Below are 16,136 nucleotides of genomic sequence, written 5' to 3'. Positions count from 1 at the left end.
ATTAGTTTGTCAATATTTTTTATTTTATTTTTTGGGATGGTTGCCATCTTTTCAAATACCGCACACTGGTAAAGACGGTGATGATGTTGATCGGCAGCAGATGGTGGTGGCGATCGGTGGTTGCAATGGCTTGTAGTGGACGGTGGCTGGCAGTCGATGGTGACGGTTGTTATCAGTGCGGCAAGTAAAGCTAGCAATAAGTGACGGTCACGGCATGCAAGGGTTAATAGTGGTGGACAATAATGGCTAGCAGCAATGATTGATGTAGTCTGCGTGGCCGGTGGTTACCTCATTCCATTTTTACAAAAAATCAAAGCTATATTTTCTGATTTTTATATTTTATAAATCAATTATCAATTTAAAAATAAATTATCAGCCACATCTGTGCTGTATCAGTGGTTGGATTTAAAAAAAAAAAAAAAAAAACCAAAAAAACTGAGCAAAACCGGAAGCTAACGAACATGCAACGCCGGCACCGGGAAAGCGTCCGGACCACATAAAAATGGCCTCCCTCCCACCTGGCTATCGCTCATCCACTCCCCCGTGGGAGTCGCCCTCATCCTCGGCGTCACCCTCCCCTCCTCTTTTCCCCGTTTCTCTTCGTGGCTCTCCACTTCCCTCTCCTCTACCCACCTCCCTCCCTCCTTTCGCTTTCGCTGACGCCTTCCTCCTCCCGTCAATCCCCTCTGCCCCCCCCCCCCCCCCCCCCTCCAAATTCCAAACCCAAAACATTTACCGAAAAACCAATAACTAACAAGTAAACGGGAAGAAAGAATTCAAGAAGAAGAAGAAAGAATGAGAGAAGAAGGGATGGAGGACCGTGGAGTGGAAGACGAGGACGCTGCCGACACCGTGACGAAGATGGTGACGACGGGCCACCCGCCGCAGCGAAAAGGCATCAGCTACAGCCAGCCCCTCGGCAAGGAAGCCGCCATCGCCTCCTCCGCCCGCCGCAACCACAGCCTCGACGACCACCACCCCTCCAACCCCTTCCTGGACTCCGCACCCGACGCCCCCCGATCCCTCTCCTACCCCCATTACCACCTCCATTCCTCCCCGCCAACCTCCTTCCCCCACCACCACCACTCCAACTCCGTCGAAGACCTTCGCTTCGCCGCTCACCACTCCCGCCACCCCCCTCTCCCCCCCTCCCACCACCACCACCACGGCCTCGTCACCGTCGGTGGCTCCTTCAGCAACCCCTTCAGCTCCGGCGGCGGCAGTTCCCTCTCCGACAGCGATGGCTCCCTCACCCTCGAGCGCGCCATGTCCGAGTACGGCGGCGCCCCCGGCACCTTGCCGGAATTCATGGGCAGCGGCGGCGACACCGGCATCTTCCGCGTCCCCCTCCGCGCCGCCATGCACCCTGGCCGCCCCCCCGCCCTCGAGCTCCGCCCCCATCCCCTCCGGGAGACCCAGGCCGGCTCCTTCCTCCGCACCATCGCCTGCGCCCACGGCCAGCTCTGGGCCGGCGCCGAGTCCGGACTCCGGGTGTGGAATCTGGACAACGTGTTCGACGGGTGGGGCGAGGCCGGGCCCGCGAGGAGAGGGGACGAGGAGAGCGCGCCGTTCCGGGAGTCCTGCCACACGTCTCCCACCATGTGTTTGGCGGTGGATGCGGCAACCGGGTTGATTTGGAGTGGGCACAAGGATGGGAAGATTCGGTCATGGAGGATGGATCAGCCAACGGTCCAGACTTCTCCGCGCGATGGAGGGAGTGCTGCTCAGTTTAGAGAAGGGCTTTCGTGGCAGGCGCACAGCCGGTCTCCTGTGCTCTCCATGGTCATCACTTCGTTTGGTAATCACTCTATGAATCAACATTTGAAAAACACTGCGTTTCCTCCTCCTGTTAGCTTTAATTTTGTCTTGCCTTAACATATATATATAAGTGAAAGTGATGTATGACTGAATCAATTCGCAGTGGTTGGAGAAAATGAGGAAACAAATGGTAACTTATGATGAATCTGAATTTTCGGGAGTGTTCATAAAATACGAAAGTTTAAGGTTATGGTTATTAGTGAAGTATGACGCATGACCATTCCTTATGCATTCTTGGGCACAAAATTAGCATTTTTATCGGCATTTGAAGTCATCATTCTCTGGAGTTTGAATCAATCTGGTCTATTAGATTAAATGAGTTTTCCATATGTATGATATTCTCATATTTCTGCAGTTTTCGTTAGCGTTTTCAGAAAAAGCAAAAGAAAAAGAGAATCTTCTCTGTTGGTCTCATTTAGACTTGCAGCTTTAATATAGTTATGCAAGCTGTTCTGATGGATATCATGCTGTTGCTTGTAATTTGTGTATATCCAGGAGAAATATGGTCAGGTACTGAAGGTGGGGTTATAAAGGCCTGGCCTTGGGATGCCATTGAAAAATCCCTCTCTCTACCAATGGAAGAAAGACATATGGCTGCTTTATTAGTTGAGAGGGCATATGTTGACCTAAGGAGCCTTGTCACTGTGGGTGGTGTGTGCAACTTGCCTGCCGTAGATGTGAGATATATGTTATCTGATAATTCTAGGTCTAAAGTGTGGACTGCTGGTAGCTTATCCTTTGCACTCTGGTATGTCCTTCAGGAGTTTTCTTTCAGTTTTTGATTGTTAAAAAAATATATAGATTTCTTGCCTGCCAAAAAATGGTCTATTTTTATGTGGGTCAATATCTCTGTTAAGTCACAATTTTAGGTAAATTATTTTCTTTCTTCGTCATGTCAAAATCTTCTTGAGTAGATCTGTACAATGCTACAGGGATGCTCGGACAAGGGATCTTTTGAAAGTGTTTGGCATAGATGGCCAGGTTGACACTCGGGTGGAGAAAATTGAGGCGCAACAAGTACAGGATTCATATGGAGAGGATGAGATGAAAATAAAATTTGTTTCCACATCGAAGAAGGAAAAGTCAGGCTCTGTTAGCTTTTTGCAACGTTCTCGAAATGCCCTGATGGGAGCAGCTGATGCTGTTCGCAGGGTTGCAGTCAAGGGAACATTTGGGGAAGACAATAAGAGAACAGAAGCATTGACATTAGCAATGGACGGAATGATCTGGAGTGGATGCACAAATGGCTTGCTTATTCAGTGGGATGGAAATGGGAATCGGTTACAAGAGGTTCAGCATCATTCTTCTTCTGTTCAGTGTATTTGTGCATTTGGGACACGGTTTTGGGTGGGCTATGTGAGTGGCATTGTTCAGGTTTTGGATCTTGAGGGAAATTTGCTTGGATCATGGGTTGCACATAGCAGTCCGGTTATAAAGATGGCCATTGGTAGTTCGTATATCTTCACGCTTGCTCATCATGGTGGGATTCGTGGATGGAACCTGATGTCTCCTGGACCTCTTGATGATATCTTGCGACTAGAGTTGGCCAATAAGGAGTTATCCTATACAAGATATAAAAATTTTAAAATCTTTGCTGGAACTTGGAATGTTGGACAGGAAAGGGCATCTCACGATTCACTCATGTCATGGTTGGGTATTGCGGCATCAGAGGTTGAATTAGTTGTTATCGGGTTGCAAGAGGTGGAAATGGGTGCTGGATTTCTTGCAATGGCTGCTGCCAAAGAAACTGTAAGATTTTTAAGCATCATTCTTTTATCACAATTTCTGTCCATTTTCTGATTGTGACCAGCATGAGAAGATGACTTTCATCATAACTAGTAAAAAACAGGCACATATAACAAGTCTTATTCCATCCTTCTGGGTTTTTTTTGTTACTATATTTTTTGAGCAGTTTCATCCTAATTGAAGCCTTCTTTTCTGATTGCTTTTGCCAGGCCTTTGGAATTAAGATCAACCTGTCAATATGTTGTGGATTGAGAATGCTCATGACCAACTCTCATACCTTTTTTTAACAAAAACCTTTCTGTTTAATCTTTTAAAAGTAGATATTTCTGCTATATTGTGAATATTAGACTTGTTTTTTTCTACACAAAATAAGCACAATGTGCATAAGCTAACGTTTTGTTGGACTTCTTTCATCAGCATGGAAACTTTGAGACATTCTGCAAGAGTTTCTCCCAACACAATTTCAAGTAGTACACTTGAATGTTCTAAGAAAATTGCTTCTTAAGTAGTAATAAAAATCTTTCTTGTGATTGATTCATTCCATGTGTCTAAATCATGTATAAATTTCTTTGCATTCAAAAGTAGCTTACTCTGCCAGTGTCTGATAAAAATGGCTCTTTTCTTTATCATTAATAGAAAGCATCATGGTGTAGAAGCTAAATATCACTTGAAACCATTTAAAGTGAGTAGAAACAAAGCATTAGTTTGTCATTTTATAACAATCTTTTGGTTATTTCATTCCTGGTGCTCAAACCATGGATTTGTTCTTTACACTCAAAAAGGAAAACATATTCATTATGTTGTTGTTCCACATTCTTGTGACATGAAAATACTTTTGTTTTTTGCCACTTATTTATTTGAGTTAAACATATACTTTTCTTTTTCTTATTAGTGAAAGAAATATTATCTTAATATGTTGTATGTGCTCTAAACAAAATAAACTAATCAAGGGAAGAGTATAAATTGGGAAAATATGGACATATATTCTTCATTATTTTGTTGTGCATCCTTCTTCCGACATAAAAATGCTTTTGCCTTGTGTAATTTATTTATTTTTAAACATCTAGTTTTTAATTAGTGAACATATCTAACTTGTTAAAAATTATAGACATATATTTGTCACTCTTCTTTTCTTCTTCCACATACTGATAGGAAAAATATATACTGCAGTAATCCTGCTATAAATTTTTGTTACATTAAGTCTATCATTTAACTATGAGGTATGAAAACAACAGTAACTTTTGTACCTTGTTCCTACTATCTGGGGTTTGGTTAATGGATCATTCTGCCATAAAGTCTTATGCAGAGCTATGCATGCATGTATTTATATTTGTATGTATATGTGTGTGTGTCTGTATATATATATATATATATATATATATATATATATATATATATATATATATATATATATATATATATATATATATATAGACACACACACACATATAAGTTTAGGTCGCTCTCTAGTCTCTTCTTGAATTTAGAAATATAAGGTGATTATCTGGATTATGTTAATGAAATGGTAAGTGTGGACTCTTTCTTTGTGATGTTTTGTTCAAACATTTATTGTTAAGTTTACATCATTGGTGAATATTATTTCTCATGCAACATGGTGTTTTAGCAGTCCTCGTAACATTCATATTTCATTTGAAGAATGTTCTTTATTGTTTGCACTTATGGCATTTTAACTGATGTTAGGTAGGACTCGAGGGAAGTGCTAATGGGCAGTGGTGGTTGGATACTATAGGCAAAACCTTAGATGAGGGAACATCTTTTCAACGTGTTGGTTCTAGGCAGTTGGCAGGACTACTTATTGCTGCATGGTATAAATATCTTAAGAAGGAATCATCCTATAGATTATTATTTTTACTTTTGGTTTTATAGTTTTTGTTTTTGGTTTAAACATTGCAAATGCATCCCTTAGACATCAGTTTGCTGGTGCTTTTATCTTTGTAAATTTGTCATATATAGCTTATTAAATTATAATTTTCTCAGGGCTAGGAAAAATCTTAGGCCAAATATTGGTGATGTTGATGCTGCGGCGGTACCATGCGGCTTTGGGCGTGCAATTGGAAACAAGGTGTTTGTTTTATTTGAAACTTTTGGTTTTTGCATTTTCAAGTTATCTCTTGCTTTTAGTTTTGTCAGCAATGCATGGCAGCTGAATGGCTTGGTAGTTCCAGAATTGCAACTCTTGAACAAAAAAAAAAAATGCATATGAGAGATATAGTAATAAGAGGAGCTGGTATTTTACCAACTGAATATTGCTGCCTTTGCATTCTCGTACACCTTTCTGCAGTCATTCTAATTATTCTCATGTTTTCTTTGAAATCATGAAGACTTATCTTCTCTGCATTCTAATGGATCCTTACACAAAATTAGCAATCATCTCTTGATTTTGATAATGGAGATTTCTGTTTGAGCAATGGCACCTGCAGGATTTGTTTATCTTGATTAATCATCGTATCACTATCTTAACAAGAGCCCATATTCCTAGCTAGATTCTTAGTACAAAATCTCTTCTAATGCAAGTTGAGGATTTTAATGTAAACAAATATGATTGTCCTTATTCGTTAACAATTGTCTCCTAAATTAGGAACTTTTCATGAAAAATAAAATAATTTATGCTTATATTATGACAAACAAATGGTTGAAAATTTCCCTTTTTTTAAAGTTTTCTTGGAACTGATGTTGAAATGTTTCTAAATCTAATCAAAACAGCAAAATCCGGGTTTTCTTTTTGATAATGCTTCCTGGAAGCTTGTTCTATTAGCCAAAAAAATTTTTTTCCCTCCACATATAAGTAAAAGAAAAACTGAGGACCTTTAGATGATTAAATGAGAAAAGGATTTCGTTTTGGCGTGCAAATGACCATGGCTGAAATCTTTCGCCATTTGTAGAAATGTTTTAACTTTGTACTGGAAATTTAGATCTAAGATAAAGCTGTCCCATACTTAACTGGAAAATTTACATGTTAAAGTGAAAATGAGAGAATGTGTGAGGATGCAGCTCACTGAAAAATTCAAAATTTAGCACATTTTCTTTTCTATCTGTCTAAATCCACAAAGTTTATGGGTTCTTTCTCCATGTATAGATTTTTAGAATATTGAAAATTGCAAAACTAGCATGGTAGCAAAAGGGAGGAAGAATTCTTTTTTTCCATATGTTATGCAAATTCTGGTAGATGTATAGATGACTTCTGTTTCTTATAGTTCCATCATAGAATTGACGATGCTAGCTGTTCTAAAGCTAGCACGAATAAAACCTTTCTTCATGCACTGGGAGCCAGTATATTGATATACATTGTCATTTTAATGGTTGAAGCTCTTCAATAAACAAATTTTATTATTGTTATTTTCCTTGTATTGCAGAAACCATTGTAGCATGGAAGTTAATCTCAAAGAATCTCTATAGCAGAGAAGAAAACTTTGCATTCTTTCTATTCATGCCAATATTTTCAATGACTGCCAGGGTGCTAGAATTGGTTCATATCACAAGTATCCATCTTGCATATACATTCTATACTGAGCAAGACATGCATCTGATTCTATCTTTATTATCAGCTAGATAGTTTGGAGCAGCTGATCTGCAGATGGCTAGTTATTGTTGACTGGGAATTCTGCTAGTTATGGATGTCTATTTGATTTCTCATTCATTACACTTTGTGTTTGGAAAAGAAAGTAGAGATTACAGATGGTTATAGTAGAGAATCTTAAGTTAAATAGTGATCTATTTATAAAGAAAACTGTGGTATACCTGTGGTGGCAGCCCACTTCTTTTTGGAGGGTATTCTGAGTTCAAAACTGAGGCATTTTCCCTTATTTTTGTCTTTGGTAGCTTTCACATCATTTCTCTGAGATGATTGGTGGGATTCAGGTCCCAGCGGAACATCAGGATGGGTACCATCCCATGTCTCAGGATAGGGCCATCCCACTAGTATCCCAGCATTTCAATCGGGATGTCTTGGGACGTCCTCTGTCCCAAGTATTAGAACGGGGCAAGACGGCGGCGCATTTCATTCTATGGAAAAATCGGGACATCTTTGTCCCATGGGATTTAAAACCTTAATAGGTGGTGCCCTCTCATTATTCATCAATGAGAAAGAGAACACCTTATTAATTTTTTTGAATTCCATTTTCTATATTATGAGTTATTGTGATTAAGTTGAAAGCACTTTTCAAATTATATATCTTACTCTCACTATGCTTCATGTGTGGCTAATATGTTGAGAAAGTGAGGACTATAGGTATTTGCCTTAAATATCACGATATCAAAATTATTTAATAACATTTTGTTACTCTTACATATTATCATCCATGAATTCATTGCCTTACAGCCAGCATTATTTTTCCATTCACATATGCTCAATTTTCAATTGGTTTTAGATTTTTGGCTTACCCGATATGCAGAGATGAGTTCAGCTCTTCTTTACTTGGTGCCTTTTCTTCTTAACAAGACTGCAGATAACTATTTTTCAGCTAGACTTATTGTAGTCCATTTTATTGATAAACTTGATACACGGGCTAACAATTGTCTGCAGGGTGCTGTAGGTTTGAGGATGAGAGTCTATGATCGTACAATGTGCTTTGTGAACTGTCATTTTGCTGCACATTTGGAAGCTGTTAGCCGGCGCAATGCTGACTTTAATCATGTTTATCAAACAATGGCATTCAGCCGGCCATCTGCTGGACCTCACGGATCTGCAGGTTTGGTACCGAACTTGTCTGCAAGCTCATATTATGCATGATTGATTTACATATAAAATGTGTCTATTCATGCCTCAGTTACAAAAGTTGCAGCTTTACTGTAATATACTTATGTTTGTTGTATGTGCTGCAGCTGGTGCTACATCTGTTCAATTGCATCGTGGAGTGAATGTATGTACTAGATCTTGTAGTTTTTTGTATGATTCTTTAAATAAAGATTCTGTTTAGCTTGTATGACAATAGCTAGGCAATGACAGGCCATGGGATCTCAATCTGATGATGGAAAACCTGAGTTGTCAGAAGCGGACATGGTTGTATTTCTTGGTGATTTCAATTATCGCCTTTTTGGTATCAGTTATGATGAAGCAAGGGACATGGTTTCACAAAGATGTTTTGACTGGCTTAGAGATAAGGATCAGCTTAGAGCAGAAATGAAAGCAGGCAAAGTTTTTCAAGGAATGCGTGAAGGGCAAATCAAGTTTCCTCCCACATACAAGTTTGAAAGGCATCAAGCAGGTCTTTCAGGTAAGCCAATGCATAATATATTCGTCATAAATTTGTTCTGTGCATTATTCAGCATTCACTGATATAAAGAAGGCACATGGGCCTAAATAAGCTTATCAATATATAATTATATAGGTTATGTATTCTTTTGAGACACATATACAACAGGCATTGACATTTACGTTACATATCAATGCATTGAAGGATATGATTCCGGTGAGAAGAAGCGAATTCCTGCTTGGTGTGACAGAATACTATATCGTGATAGCCGTTCTATTTCAGTGGCTGAATGCTCATTAGAATGCCCTGTAGTTTCTTCAATTACAATGTAAGTTTAAATTTTCTAGCAAGAATTTTAACATAAAATGCGTACAGAATTGTCAATTCTTATGGCATCTTCATTTATCAGGTATGAAGCTTGTATGGATGTAACAGACAGTGATCACAAACCAGTCAGGTGTATATTCAGTGTTGAAATTGCTCATGTAGATGAACTGATAAGGAGGCAAGAATATGGGGAAATAATTGCATCAAATGAGAAAATAAGGTCTTTACTTGAAGAATTTTCGGAAGTTCCTGAAACTATTGTTAGCACAAACAACATAATCCTGCAAAACCAAGATAATATTATCCTCCGAATCACTAACAAATGTGAGAAAAACAAAGCTATCTTTGAAATCATTTGTGAAGGCCAGTCCACTATAAAGGATGATGGAAATTCGTTGAAGCTTTCTACAAGAGCTTCCTTTGGCTTTCCACTATGGCTCGAGGTATGCTTTTCTGATTCATGAAATTAAAATAACTCAATTCCAGATCATGCTTTATGAATATTTATTGTTGCTCTAACTCATTGTTTGGTCTCAAATACTCACAATCCATTAGTAGGATATTCCTTGTGCACTGTCACAAAGTGGTGCCACCATATATTCTACTGGTAGGCTGAAGAAAAATCAAAATGTTAGCTAGAGGAGGACATTGGACCTTATGTATAATGGATCATAAAGGGTTATGCATCACCTGTTCAATAGTAGGCCGTAGTGATGAGAGTTGAGGGAAGTAATTAGTGATCGAAAAAATGGTTGCTAGGATGCTGTAGGCTGCTTCCTAGGCCTTAGTTGGCCTCCATTAGCTACACGTAAGACCAATATCTACTGAAAAGTTATTAGAGGTCATACCAATTGACAACCTGCTTGGCATGGCACAGATCTATATTGTGTTGTTTTGGGGCATATCGAAACAAGGAGAAGGAGAGAGATGAAGAGAGAAATAGGAAGGGAGGGACAGAGGCTGTTGTCATCGTTGCCCGGGGAGGGAAGGGGGGGATGAGAGGGAGCGAAAGCGAGAAGCCAAGTGTGGGGAAGAAGCTATCGTCATCATTAAGGGAGAGAGAAACTTATCCGGGGGACCTCGTAGGTGGTGGCAGCATTGTCGTCGAGTTGACTAGGGATGGATGCCATTAGGGTTTCGAGGGAGGGGGAGGGCCAAAGCCACAAATTAAATGCTAGACCAGTGGGGTGAGAACGACTTTATATCAAACTGAATTGTAATATCAATCTGTGCTAGTAGCTGACTAGTCCAATTCGGTATACCCTGTACCGATCGGTTCGGTATGGTCTAATTGCTTAGCCAGCCCACAAAATAGTAATCAGCTGCCTAAAGCTTGTCCAACTATCCTACCAAGGCCTAGGTTGGATCCGGTTATATTTAGGCCCTACTTGTTTGAGGGATGACATGGAGCAAACCAGAAAAACTCACCTTCTTCTCAATATAGTCTGCGTTAAACTACCAACCTTATTTTAGCTCCTTGAATCCTATGGTCCAAAACACCAATTTTATGGGAATCTTTAGGAACATATCTGATGCAGTGCATATGACAAGCTGGATTTTGCATCTTATGAGTGTAAAAAGCCTCTGACCTTGTGATGTATGTAAACATCACAGAATTTTCTTCATAGTTCTACCTATATGCAGTTGGCCCCTTATCAATTTGATATGATGCCTTTCAGTTTGATAAAAAGCCTCTAGCCTTCTGATGAATATAAACTTCCAAGCCATCAGCATCATCCCAATAGTTCTTGAAATTCCACTTATGCCATTTATGAGCTTAAGCAACTTCCTCGATCTTGGTTAATTGCTTTTGTTGTGTGGTTCTTGTTTCCTCGATCTTGGTCTTTTGTTGTGTGGTCCTCGTTGCTGGATTCATTCAGGACTACCCTGACCATGCTCACTACATCTAACCTAATTCTTTGGCATGGCAATGCAGTCTACTTGACTGGCATTGATTACTGGTAACGATGTTTCCATCATTACTAATCTAGAGCAACATCACTACTGTTAATTTGAGATGGAGGGCCTTTAGGGCTTTTGCTATTTTTTAATCTTGATGTTTCCTTCTCTCTTCTATGGTACTTGTACCAAAACAAGCATAGCCATAGGGAAATAGTTGCATGCACTTCACTGACAAGTTTGTTTTTTATGCGCTGGCAGAGGCTTTTGTGAAACTTCATTCTACAAAGTCTAGGCTAATCTCTTTAGGATTTTGCTTGGAATAGTTACATTAAAGCATTTCAAGTCTACCTTGCCATCTCTTGTTGTGGTTAGCTAGTCGGTGCTCCTTTCGCTGTTCATTATGCAGCTTATAGCCTGCCAACTCTGTGGCCACTTCTATCTTGCTTGTCTTTCCCTTCTCTTCCCTAGAGTCATCTGCCTCTATTTGTGCGGAGTCTTCTAGTGATTCTATTAATCAATGTTCTAATACTGTTTTTTTTTTTTGCATCTATTTTGGAGATAGTTATCCCATCTGAAAACAAAAGGAAAAGAAAATATCTATTATTACAGTACCAAGGCTGAAAGCATGGAAGAATTCCCTGCATCAGTGGTTATCAAGTCCTGTGTTTACTCACCAATTGGGTGTAAACTACCTTGCTATTGTAATATTGAGATTACTTTCTTGGATTGCCAGGAATCCTTTTTGTTCGAAGTGGTTACAAGTATCATTTTGCTGGTCTGCTCTATTTAACTGCTATCTCAATTTTAATTTTAATTCTTTGTAATCAAAAAGGCTTATTCTTTAGGACAGAGTACATTGGACTAATCAGGGTTCAAGACTATAGGAGGGCGACACATCTTCATCTGTACCTTTCACCTTAGTGGACTTCTATTGAGGTTTTCATGCCAGTTTTCCAGACTGCATTTTCCCTACATGAAAAATTACTTGCTTGTTTTGGTATTAGCTACATAAACCATGCTATATCGAGAAGAGACTGTTTTATTATCTTGCATTGCCATGAGTTCTTCATTGATCTCAAGTTCCAAACAATATCAAAGCTCCCAAGACATCATGAGTACTATTATGATATTACCAAATACAAGCCCTTGTGTTTGCATCTTCATTGTAGTTTCAGGAAATTTCTGTATATGTTCTATGCCTTCTCATATGCGTTACTGTCTCAAAACCTTCTATGTTCTATTGAAGTCCCTTGTACCATCAATGCCCTTGTCGGCACCTCAAAAAAGATAGCATGAGAATCAAGTCTTGCAGGTAACTCTCAATGGTCTCTCCAGGATGCAAACATCCTCGAGTAGGTGAACATCCATGGCACAACATATATTAATACTGTAAATATGCCTTTAGTTGACATATGTATAGGACTCTAGGTTTCCCTAATTTACTTTTGCAAATGGTGAGGTGCCACTTGGTTGTAAAGATATAAAGGTGAATAATTAGGAGTTACGAGGTCCTTGAGGTCTTTTGGGCATTAGCTTATTATCCCAATGATGATGCAAAGCTTGCTATTTCTCAAATTTCATCTCTTTTGCTCTGTATTTTTAAGCTATTTCAGTCTGTCTTCCTCACTCCAAAAGCATTTTTTGCAGCTACTCCACTTGGTCTTTCTCGGTTTCTCCGGTCACATTTTATAACGACCAAGGACCTTAGCCAGAAAAGCTAGCTAGATGGTATTATTTAGGTCCCTTGACCTTCTATAAGCATCCAAGATCTCCCATATGCACAACTGATGTGGGACTAAACACATGCTCGCACAGGTTTCATGTCTTCCCTAATTTAATTCTTGCTATATCTAGTGAAATCCAATCACAATCACTATGACCATCTAGCTCCAAAAGAGCCCATACTGTAGTGTCCGCTAGGCACACAAGTGCTGAGTTGAGTTTGCTCTGATATCATTTGTAATGACCAACGACCTTATCTAAAAAGGTTAGTTGAAAGGTGTTATTTATGTTCTTTGGGCCTGGATACTCTGGGCCTGTATGAGTATCCAAGGTCTTCCTAATACACAATCAATGTGAAACTAAACACACGTCCACATGGATCCTCCCACATTTTCTCCTCACATTAGGTTACCGATTACTGTGCACATGTTTCTAATCTTTAGTCTGTTATTCTATACAAGTTCCCTAATTTGTTGGACCCACTTGAAGCATTATGCAAATGTGTCCAATTCTCGGCTGAGAGTTTATAGCAATTTGATTAAATCATAAGGTGTATTCCCTATTAAAATGTGTTAATAAGAGATTTTTGCATATCTGACATGCTTTGCTGCTAAGGCTTTGTACTCTGTGTTAATCTCTGACCATATAATGTTATGAAAGTAGAAGAAAACTCTTGTACTAGACTATTTTGCAAGGAATCTCTTTCAACAACCAACCATACAAGAGCTTTTGTTTCTCTATTTAGGCTTTTTACCAACTAAAACATTCATTTATAAGGATATGTTAATTTGTGTTATAGGAGACAAATAGCATTTTCTTTTTACTAATCTATACACTTTTTTCTGTTAATCGCATTTCTCAGACTCCTTGAGTTGGTCAGTTGCATTGGATACTTGTCCAAATTACATGTGCTAGTAAATATGAAATTTTTTTTCTTTTGTAGTATTCTAGATAAAATTTGCTATTTTGCATGTAGTTTTCTTTGGTAATGTGACCAACAATGATGGTTTCTGTGGACATGTCACAAAGATCTTGTTAGATATTATTGCTAGGTTCTTGTCTTGACATTCACAGTTTGGATCTTGAAAATATTTTATATAGCTTTTGATATATATAGTTACAATCAAGGCCTGCCATACTGGCCTGTGCCACTCCATACGTATCGTACCATACTGGCATGGGACTGAGGTTCATTTGATATATGGGTGCTGTTCTGAACCAAGCAAAATTGCACCATTCCACCCAAGTCCATGTGCACCAACCAATAACACCTAGCTTCAAGTACTGCCATGGCTAGGCATGCAAAAATGCTGTATTAGTACAGTATGCATAGATACTGTAGCAATTTACTAACCAGTACCGGTACAACAAACTTAGTTATAACATGGGATGCACTGATGACAGACCATTCCAGCTCTGTTGTTGAAGTCAACCTTGGATGTACCACATCAGAAAGTTTACAATTATACTAAATATTCTGACTTCATTAGAAACGGGACCACTTTAAATTTGTGATTCTTGCCCTCTCCAATACTAATAGCTTAGTACTGCTTCTATACTTAGATGCTTACACATCATGATGCATTTTTTGTGCTTATTGTCATTAATTATCATTGGCAGATCGACATTTCGTATAGGCTATTTTTGACCTTACCGATGTTCTAAAAAAAGAAATACTGCCAAGCTGGAAACATCAAGTTATATGGAGATTTGTGAAGTTTTTGATTGCTCATAGAACTTTTCTGCTATGACAGCTGTAAGAAGACCTTGTCGTGAGACCAGGTTGAAATCAGTTTCACGTTTAATAAAATTTTAAATGCCACTGGCACTGCACAATTGAGATCTTGCCTAAACTTACCTACCTTTAAAATGCACTTCAACCTGTATAGTTGTGTTCAATATGTAAATCGGAGGGGACATTTCATAATGCTGTTTAGGTGATAATCAACAGTAAGCAAAATTGTAATAGATGTATAACATGATGAGCTTATATGGCAGTTGGTTTGAAATTACAAATTGACAGAACATAGAATCTGTTTTCTACTTGTACTGTCTTGTGGACCAAATGATTCGTATGTTGTAACTATCACGTTATTAAGTGATAGAACTGCTCACCTGTCTAAATTTAAGCTCTAGCTCTTGGTCAGTTTGGTTTCTTGAATGCTGCTGCGGAAGGTGATATTACGATCTGGATATAGTTTACTTCTTTCTGCATGTTGGCATTGCCCCTTCATGTTTCTCAATTGCTACCTTTCGGCTTTCAGCATCGTCAGTTCTTTATCAATACTTGGTTTATGTAGGCCCACCCCGCCGTTGGTGTAATCAAGCCCGGACAAACAGTGGAAGTTGCTGTGCATCATGAGGATTTCTATACTCGAGAAGAATTTGTTGATGGAATCCCACGTAACTGGTGGTGTGAAGATACCCGGGACAAAGAGGTGGTACTATCGGTTAAGGTAATGGGCAGTGGCTCAACTGAAAGCACAAGCCACCGGATCCATGTATGTCACTGCTCATCCAAGACCACATGCACTGATACAAAACGCCATTCCAGAAGAAACCAATCAAACCATCTACACAGGGCTGATTTTGCACAGTTTGGAGGATCTTCAGATGTGGCTTGTGACTTGTGCCACATGCGGTGTCCTTAGCATAATGCAAAGACGGGAGGTAGAACTACTTTTCTGTCTAAAACAGGAGTTTTGAATGGGGAAAGAACAGAAACAGGGTCCAAGATTATTCTTCTTTCCAAATCACATGAGAACTTTCTCCCAACATTTTCTGTACATACCCATCACTTTCTTATTTCTAATTTACATTACTCCAAAAAGAAATCCAGATGATCGAATTATCCAGCCAATTACATGGTAATATTCTTTAGATAGTTCTTAGAAAGGGTTTTTTGAGCCAAGAAGGATCCTTGTAGTATGCTTATTAGAGTTTCCCATGAACTAGAAGTGAAACAGGTGTAATTTTGTATAGTCCCTTGTCATGCTAGGCCACCGACAATGTGCCATTGTTGCATTGGCCAAAAGTTGTAAATGTTTTTTTCCGAAATGTAAATAATATTGTGGCTTCACTATATGAGGGGTCACTTGGTGAAATTTGAGTGTGCTAGTTACCATGTGTATTGTTTCTGCTTTCTTCTCTTCTTTTGATAGAATTTCTGCTTTCTTCTTTAGAACAGGTATAATTCATAATGATCATGCTAACCACTTCGAAAAGGGATAATTCATAATGATTTATGCCATTCTCGTGGCCGAGATCAAAACTAATTAGGTTTTTAAATGCCTTATATCAATGCAAGTGCCGTGTATTCTATTTGTGCTTGCCTTCAAATTGTTTCCAATCTTTGAATTCTGTTTCTTCCCCCGTTTTACACACAATATCGGTGCATTAGTTGGACTA

The 16,136-nt window shown here is 39.1% G+C and overlaps 1 protein-coding gene across 2 annotated transcripts; it reads left to right on the top strand.

Annotated features, from left to right (window-relative positions):
• Positions 1–484: 484 nt before the first annotated feature.
• Positions 485–15,832, top strand: LOC105048872 (type II inositol polyphosphate 5-phosphatase 15-like). 2 transcript variants are annotated; one of them, XM_073261226.1, is made up of 11 exons: positions 485–1,798; positions 2,314–2,566; positions 2,751–3,567; positions 5,266–5,390; positions 5,563–5,647; positions 8,108–8,273; positions 8,407–8,444; positions 8,531–8,798; positions 8,982–9,105; positions 9,187–9,547; positions 14,349–14,874. In XM_073261226.1, the coding sequence occupies exons 1-11, from the start codon at positions 796–798 to the stop codon at positions 14,391–14,393; spliced, it is 3,285 nt and encodes a 1,094-aa protein (XP_073117327.1). In that variant the 5' UTR covers positions 485–795; the 3' UTR covers positions 14,394–14,874. The 2 variants fall into 2 exon arrangements, with proteins under 2 accessions (XP_073117327.1, XP_010926647.2); XM_010928345.4 differs by lacking the exon at positions 14,349–14,874 and adding an exon at positions 15,029–15,832 and having other exon boundaries at positions 495–1,798.
• The last annotated feature ends 304 nt before the right edge of the window (positions 15,833–16,136 follow it).

This window comes from Elaeis guineensis, chromosome 7 (genome assembly GCF_000442705.2).
Source record: "Elaeis guineensis isolate ETL-2024a chromosome 7, EG11, whole genome shotgun sequence".
Lineage (NCBI taxonomy): Eukaryota > Viridiplantae > Streptophyta > Magnoliopsida > Arecales > Arecaceae > Elaeis > Elaeis guineensis.
The sequence above is the reverse complement of the archived record's forward strand: the minus strand, read 5'-3'. Positions and strand labels throughout refer to the sequence as shown.